Source organism: Mus pahari, chromosome 9, assembly GCF_900095145.1.
Source record: "Mus pahari chromosome 9, PAHARI_EIJ_v1.1, whole genome shotgun sequence".
Taxonomy (NCBI): domain Eukaryota; kingdom Metazoa; phylum Chordata; class Mammalia; order Rodentia; family Muridae; genus Mus; species Mus pahari.
Window position 1 is genome coordinate 7,861,844 of NC_034598.1, and position 8,564 is coordinate 7,870,407.

The 8,564-nt window shown below is 48.2% G+C and overlaps 1 protein-coding gene across 1 annotated transcript in view; it reads right to left on the reverse strand.

Annotated features, from left to right (window-relative positions):
- Positions 1–8,564, reverse strand: part of LOC110326726 — a 197,547-nt gene that overhangs the window by 87,162 nt on the left and 101,821 nt on the right. The window contains exons 21-23 of the mRNA XM_029542536.1: positions 5,952–6,107; positions 3,244–3,337; positions 2,270–2,407 (exon numbers count right to left, since the gene is read on the reverse strand). Coding sequence (XP_029398396.1) covers positions 2,270–2,407; positions 3,244–3,337; positions 5,952–6,107 — 388 coding nt within the window. The remainder of the gene's footprint in view (positions 1–2,269; positions 2,408–3,243; positions 3,338–5,951; positions 6,108–8,564) is intronic.

Below are 8,564 nucleotides of genomic sequence, written 5' to 3' on the forward strand. Positions count from 1 at the left end.
CATTTGTCAATTCTGGATTTTACAGTACAAGCCTTTGCTGTTCTGTTTAGAAATTTTTTCCCTGTGCCCATATCTTTGAGGCTTTTCCCCACTTTCTTCTCTATCAATTTCAGTATCTCTGGTTTTATGTGGAATTGATCTCCCTTTCAATTGTGGATAAAACTCCTTTGCAGAAGTAAATTTGCCCTAGGCTCTCAGGACAGGGTAATGAGCTTGTGCCTTGCAGGCATCTTCTGGAGACTTCTTAGGCAAGAAATCTGATGTCGTAACCAAAATCCAGCAGCTGTCTCTTAGTCACTTTGTCTCCAGGTTAGACCAAGAGTTACACACTTAGGATCTAGGACACAGCTGTGTCAAATGTCTGTCTCCTGAGGGTCACAATGCCCCTTCATGATAAAATATCCACAGCCAAACATTAGATGGAGCTTGGGGAGTTTTGTGGAAGAGTTGGAGGAAGGACTGAGGGACCTGAAGAGGACAGGGACGCCACAGAAGACCAACAGAGTCAACTAATCTGGATCTTTGTGGGCTCCCAGAGACTGAGCCACCAACCACAGGGCATACACGGGCTTGACCTAGGCCCTCTGCATGAATGTAGCAGAAGTGCAGCTTGGTCTTCATGCGGGTTCCCCAACAACTGAAGTGGGGGGCTGTCCCTGACCTTGTTGCCTGTGTGTGGGTCTGTCCCCCAACTGGGCCACCTTGTCTGGCCTCAGGAGGATAGGGTGCGCATATTCCTGCAGTGACTTCTGTGCCAGGGTGGGGGGATACCCATGGGAGCTCCTCCTTCTCGGAAGTGAAGGAGAACAGGATACGGGGTGAGGATCTGAGTGAAAAGATACTGGGAAGAGAGGGGGCTGATACTGGGACGCAAAGTGAATGAATGAATGAATGAATGAATGAATGAATAAGTAAGTAAGTAAATAAATACACATATATCCTTAAAGCTACACTCAAACCCTCTCCACTATATCAGAAACTTGGGCTCCAGGACACGGTCTTGCTGCCACATGTGTACTAAGTCGGGTTCTGTATCATCAAAAAGCCCCAGCTTCACTAGAAAACTATTGGTACTGTGACTTTTGGTGTCCCCTTTTCCCAAGGACTTTTCAAGATGATCATAGGAAGAAATAGCCTGCAAGAGAGATAGGGTCTGCCATGATTTTAGAGGGGCTGTCCATCTCATAAACATAGTCATTAAACCTTCTCAAACGTCAAACAGACCCCAGGGGGCTGCCAAACACCACTCACTGCCACACCCCAATAACCCCACTTTTCAGGTGAACCCAATCTGATCTCTCCCTAGGAGGAATGAATCATCCGTTGCTTTGTTTTGCTCAGTAAACCTCTGCTTAAACTGTGCCCTTTGGCTGAATTCTGTCCTTTGAGAAGACAAGATCTGAGGAGGGCTCTTCCCCTAATCAGGTTCTCACTGAATCCCTTAGACCAGGCATTACGGTTGCTTTTCACATTCTTGTCCACGCCTCTGTGCAGGTCACATGATCCTTCATGCCCATGTGACAAAGTCTTTCCAAAGGGCAGAGTTTGCAGAATCTCAGAACAGCTGGACATGCAGAGGCTTGCAAGAAAGTGCCTGAGAACCCATCCACATGGCATAGGGATTACGCACCCCAACACTATCAGGACAACACCCCACAAAGTCAGGGCCCTTCACACTGCCTATACATCTCTTCATCTGGTTGCTTATTTATATCCTTTTAAGCATCCTTTTAAAATAAACTGTAGAACATGGCTCTCTCCATCCTGTGAGAACTGTAGTCCGTAGCCTAAGGAAGACCTAGGAGCTCCAGTTTGTAGCCATCCAATCAGAAGTTCCAGAGGCCTAGACCGGATCTGAGATGGGAGCAGTATTGGTAGCAAAGCCCCTTCATCTGTGAGGTGCTACACACTGCAGGTGAATGGTGTCATAATTGAATGTGAGAAGACAAGATGGTGTCTTCTGCCGAATGTATTGCTTGCTTGCTGTTGGGGAGAAACCTCCATGGCTTTTGGAGTCACAAAGTAGTCTGTGTTTTGAGTGTACACTATGAGAAACTGCATCTGTTTTCCCTACACAGACAAGAAACAAAAGGTGATAGAAAGCGGAGAGGAAGTAGAGAAAGAAGGAAGGGGAAAGAGGGAGGGAGAAAGGGAGGAAAAAGGAAGAGAAACGGGAGGGAAGGAGAGGGAACAGGAGGAACAGTGAGCAGCCTGGCATTAGCTGCTGGCAGGGGCAGCATGCTCTGGTGTCTCCATCCTGTAGGCTGACCTTGAGATCAACAGGGCTGCCCGCTCCTGGGACGTGATAAAAGAACGCCTGTTGAACGGCCACCATCAAAGCATTTCTCTGAACAGTTTGGCAGGCAAGGGCCACTTGCATATTTTCCACTCCTGAATGGACGAAGAGCTGCAGGAAGAGAATGTGAATTACAAAGAGATTGCTTCCAGAGGGAGAAGCAGCTGATGGCAGAGCTCATCAATTAGTTAAACCATCGGGACACCCAGGACTTGAACTGCACCATACATTGGGCTTCTTATTGCTCAATTGCCAGATTGAACCCACTCTTCCCCAGGCAGGGAGCCTGTGAGTCTGACCTACTGTGTAGGTGGACACCATGCGATCCTCCTGTGGTCAGGGAAGGGCTCTGATGGACTACACGGACTCAGACGCAGGCTCTCAAAAGCCATCAAGCAAAATGTCTACCCATATACAAGCAAAAAAGTTCAAGGCAAAAGGAGAAAAATGGCATTGGGTTCTAAAAGCTACGCCGAAAGCTCCAATAGCAAGTGTACACTTTAAAAAGCTAAGCTTGCTGTGTGTCCTGCCTTTTCATCCCTAACAGAACTAACTTATGACATGGGGGTGGGGGTGGGGGGCTGCAGTCCTTGTGGCTCAAGCCAGACCCATACAAGGCCAGCATTATTAATAATAAAGGAAAGCTTTTCTCTTGTTTGAGACATGCTCCCATGTAGTCCAGGCTAGTCTCAAATTCAAACTCACTATGTAGCTAAAGCTGGCCTTGAACTCCCAATCCCCCTCCCTCCCCCTCCCCAACGCTGGAATCACAGGCACAATGCTAGGTGGAGCTTGGGGAAAGCTTTTCTTACTGATGGAAGCCAATTTGTATGAATTAATTTTTTTTTTAAGAACACAAGAATACGTTGCTTTGTTTTAGTTTAGGTTCTTTTTCAATTTTAGCATCTTTCTTTAAAAAAAAAAAAAAAATCCACAGAGCCATTTACCTCGAGGAGGGCTTCTTTTGTGTGAAAACTGAATTTGCCAATTTGGTTGTCATCCAGTTCAGAGATGGCTAGGACCAGGGACGTGGGGCAGTATCTGTAAGAAGAAAAGTGGAGCTGTCCCCATCCTGACACACCGCCTGTCAGGGAATACCCATCGGACGGTGCTCGTGGGACAGCAGCTGAGCAAGCTTTTCAGAGGACCATATTCAATCCCAAGCCGGAAGGCTCTGGAGTCTTGCCGGTTCTCACTGGACTTGGTTGTGATAACCACTCCAGACTTCTGAAAGTTCTTTTCTCTTCATCATCCCTTTTTCTTCTTACTCTCTTGACCACACCTGTTCAGGATCCCCCACTAGCCCCCTCTTTTGAGCACCCCTACATGGCATCTACTTCTTGCTCTCCAAGCTGCTCTCTATTCCATACTCCTCCTGTATTGCGGCATAGCCCTTTGTTTAGAAGCCGTGGCTTTGTTTTCTCATCTGTGACTGGACTGTAAACTAGTGTAGGATTAGGATGACTGTGAAATGTATATGCACAAATGTGCTTTATAAAGTGTAAGTCATCATATCACGTGGCGTGAATGCTGCCTTCACACGGTCTCTCCAGAGCGACAACTTTAGGAAGTGACCGTACATACAATGAAGCCGAGATACACGTTCTCTAAACACACAAATCACCCTTCCGGAAGGCTCCCCTTGACTTGGAGCATAACTGGACCTCACAAGGAGGCCCTGTCACCACTGGACCAGACCACAGAGCTTTTGGGCAGCTTGTGCCAAGAGGTGGAGTCTGGCCCTCTTTTCAGGAGAAAACCAGCTCTACAAAAGCTCTACAAAAGCCTGGCTCCCAATGGCAGTTGGACACCTGGCCTCACTTGAGAATGCACCGTGCTTCCTGCCTTGGAATGGTCATCTTGTTTTAGCAGTGAGGTGAAATAGGGCCAGAGAAATTTGCCCCCAAGGAACTATTTGGCAACATCAGGAGGTATCTTCAATTGTCAGAAACAAAGGGGCGAGAAGGTTGAGGAAGAGAAGAGAGAGGAGGAAGAAGAGGAGGAAAGGGAGGAGGAGGAAAAGGAAGAGAAGAACAAAGAGGAGAAGGAAAAAGGAAGAAGAGGAGAAGGAAAGAGGAAGAAGAGGAGGAGGAAAAAGAGAAGGAAGAGTAGGAGGAGGCCGCCTCTGGTGTCTCTCCAGTAGACATCAAAAACACTGCTAAATAACGTAAGGCACATACGGAACAGTGGCCTTGTGCCGCCCATTAAAGCTGAATTCAGCCCTCATTTTCACAATGCCAAGAAACCACCATAGTATCCTGCTATACACATTTCTCTCATTACAGCCATGCCCCGGGAAATCCAGCAGCCCGACTGCATGTCTGAGTCGAATCAAGAACTATACTAGCTGTACAAAGGCTTTTCCTCTGTGAAGTCACCTTTGCCTTCCTAGGGGTGGAGCCAGGACTGGGACTCTCCAGGGGCAAAGGCGGGACCCTGGGAGGAAGGGCAGACATGGCTCAGAAGGAAAGAAGTGAGGACAGGAGAAGCTGACCCTCCCCATACATTGGCTGCGGGAGAGAAGAGGTGCCATAGCCGTAGCCATGGCCGTGGCCGTAGCCATGGCCGTGGCTGAGGCCGTGGCTGTGGCCATAGCGGAGTGGATTGCATCTGTCTGGAGAGGAGTGCCTGGGGTTTCATTAATTGGAAATAGTTTCCCATGTCGGGAGCTGACAAAGATGCCTGCGTGTGAGCTCTGTGCTCGATGTCACTGATGCAGAAGTGTAGCTGACTTCTTCCCGATCTGCGAAAGTGGGAGAGGAGGCTAGCCCTCACGCCCCCTGAGACCAGAAGGACATGGTCACCAGAGAAGCTGGGAGCCTGTGGTTTCCCTTGCATTCTCTGACCTGGTTCTGCCATGTCGCAGTGATTTTGTGTTTCTAGCTACTTATTTTCTTTTTCCATTCTTGAGTGTGTGTGTGTGTGGTTAGTCATCATGCATATGTGTATACATTTCCACGCTCATGCATATAGAAACTCAAAGTTGATGTTGGAAATTATCTTCATCACTTTTCCACCTTATTGAGTGAGGTAAGGTCTCTCAGTTAGGTCCAGAGCTCACACATACTGTAATTCTGGCTTGCTCTGGGGGTCACCCATCTCACCTCGTGAAGCTGGAATTGCAGGTCTCCACAACGCTCGTGAGGCATCTGCATGGGTTCTGGGATCTGAACTCCAGTCCTGAAGCGTGCATAGCTCTTTAACCACAGAGCCATCTCCCTAACCTGATTGTGTGGGTTTATATCCAGTTATACCCTTGATTGAGATATTGGGTTTTCCTCCTTATTAAAAAAGAAAGAAGCCGGGCGTTGGTGGTGCACGCCTTTAAACCCAGCACTCGGGAGGCAGAGGCAGGCGGATTTCTGAGTTTGAGGCCAGCCTGGACTACAAAGTGAGTTCCAGGACAGCCAGGGCAATACAGAGAAACCCTGTCCTGAAAAACAAAAAAGAAAGAAAGAAAGAAAGAAAGAAAGAAAGAAAGAAAGAAAGAAAGAAAGAAAGAAAGAAAGAAAGAAAGAGAAAAAGAAAGAAGAAACCAGCATGGCAGATTACACCTAAGAAGTAAGGCTCGACTGCACTTGCTGTCCTGTGGTGATGGAGCACATTCTCACTGGTTACTCAATTCCCGTGGCACCATTGTCCCCTGGAGGCTCACCTGTCTACCCGACTGCTGTCCTCCAGCAGAGAAGTTATAAAGACAGGAGGGGGTGGGTCCACCTTGTCCTTGTGTGTTGCAAACTCAAAGTTAACTGGCCTGAGATGCAGGTGGGATTCTTCAAAACCCATCTCCAGCGCCAATTCCTTATATAGCCTAGAAGCAGGGATGGGGCAAGGGTGTGTTTGTTAGTGGTTTTTCCTGAAAGACAATCAAACCAAGAGAAAGTGAACTTGTACAATTAAGCAAGAACACAAACTGGAACCAGAGCAAGTCCTGTATTAAGCAAAGGGGACAGTCTCAAATGATCTCGTGCAGCCCACTAGGCCAGGCAAATGATGGAAACTTGGGTGCTCTTGGATAGCACCACAGCCCTTACCTCCCACACAGCGGCTGCTGTCGCTGTGCTAGGAACCTCAGGAGCTCATCCGTGTTTACTTCTGAGACACGGTCCCTGCCTTCCCTTGGTGCTATCCATGCTGACTCCTCACCCCCTTCCTGGAGAGCACCGCTATTTGCTGGACCCACACTGTCCAGGCTCCTGCCCCGTGATCACACCTTGCCAGGTTCCACTGGCTTTTCTTTACGTTCAGATGTGGGCTTTTTTTTTTTTTTTTTCTTTTGGTTTTTCGAGACAGGGTTTCTTTGTGTAGCCCTGGCTGTCCTGGAACTCACTTTGTAGACCGGGCTGGCCTCGAACTCGGAAATCCGCCTGTTTCTGCCTCCTGTCAGATGTGGTCTTAACTCTAGCCCTGGCCCTCTTCCCACTTAGTACATCAGTTCCTAAAACCGTATCCTCATAGAAGCATCCGAGGCCCTCAGCCCTGTCCTGATTCATCTCTCAGCTCCATTTGGATGTCTCTCTGGCAATTCAGTCTTAAACAGCTACCATTCTCTCCAGTCTAAGCCAGTTCTCACCATGAGTTCAATTGGCACCTGGATCAGTGCACTACGGTTGCCACAAAGTACCACAGAAATATACTGACAGTGTGCTCTGTTGCCTCAGATCTGAGATCGAGGTGTGGGCAAGTTAGCTCCTTCCAGGGTTGCCCATTGCTCTCCCCTTAGCTTGTAGGTGGTGCCCCCCACTGCCCTCTGTAGTTTGTGCCAATGGTCCTCTTATGGGTCCATCAGCCTATTGGGTTAGGATCTAGCCCAGGGCCTATGGTTTGACTGCCTCTTGAGCAGACTCTCCCATCTTGTATGGGTTCTTGATCCCATACATTTTAGAGGAACCCAGTTCTATTTATAGCATTGTTTCCCATGATGCTCTCCCTGATCCACTCAGAAAGAATGAAATATTCTCTTTTCTGTGCTCCCAGTGTATTTTTTCAAGTGAGCAAAGTATCGCGGTTATAATATATTACGGGTAATTTTTACATTATTAACTCCCGAGAGACTCATCCATCGCAAAGCAGTGTCGGGGAGGTGGCGGTTTGATTGATAGCAGCTCACTTTCTGTTTCTGCTAATTCTAATTTGGAGATTTGAGGCTAATTACTTCACTTTTTCCCACCCTCCACTTCCATGCTAATAGTGTTTGCACCTATCTTGTAAGGATAGTCTAAGATGTATAAAGTCCCACAAAGTCTGGGGTCAAGCTCACCCTCAGTGGGGGCTGGTGGACTGGGGGACCAACCATGGTCTGTGTTTGGAGGGCCTCTTGTGGGGGTCAGAACTACACTCTGTGCTCCATACTAGAAATTCAATCCCAACACGAGGACGGCTGACAGACTCTTAAGGGATATTGGTTATGGGCCCAGGGCTGTTAGAGACTAGGAGGCCAGCTGTTGTGGAAGGACATCAGACCCTTCCCCTCTCCTTTCTGACTTCCTCTGTTCCTGCTCTCTCCACTCCACCGAAGAGATAAGCAGACCATACTCTATTGTCTGTCTTCTGTCTCAGGATGGTGCAGCAAGAAGGCTCTTGCCAGATGTGGACCCTGTGGCGATTTGAATATGTTTGGCCCAGGGAGTGGCACTACTAGGAGGGGTGGCCTTGTTGAAGACAGTGTGTCATTGCGGTGTGGGCTTGAAGACACTCCTCCTAGCGGCTTGGAAGTCAGTCTTTTCCTGCCTGCCTTTGGAGGAAGATATAGAACTCTCAGCTCATCTAGCCCCACATCTGCCTGGATGCTGCCATGCTCCTGCCTTGATGACAATGGTCTGAACCTCTGAACCTATAAGCCAGCGCCAATTAAATGTTCTTGATCATGGTGTCTGCTCACAGCCGCAAAACCCTGACAGACCCCATGACCTTGGACATCTCAACATCCAGAACTATCAGATTTAGATCTCTATTCTTTACAGATGACACAGTCTCGGGTACTCTGTTACAATAGCACAGACAAATCACGGAATGACATGGTAAACAGTCTGTCAGTGATTTCCTGTTGGAAAGCTGATAAACCAACATCAAGCATCTAAACAAAAGGACTTGTGTTGAGTGGGAAGAAAATGTGGGCACCACTGGGAACTCTTCCTCGCTTGGTGGAAATGTCAGAGAGGCTCACAGGGAGGCTTGGAAGGAAGGAAGGAAGGAAGGAAAGGAGGGAGGGAGGGGAGGAGGGAGGGAAAGAAGGAAAGGAAGGGAGGAAGGGAAGAAAGAAGGAAGG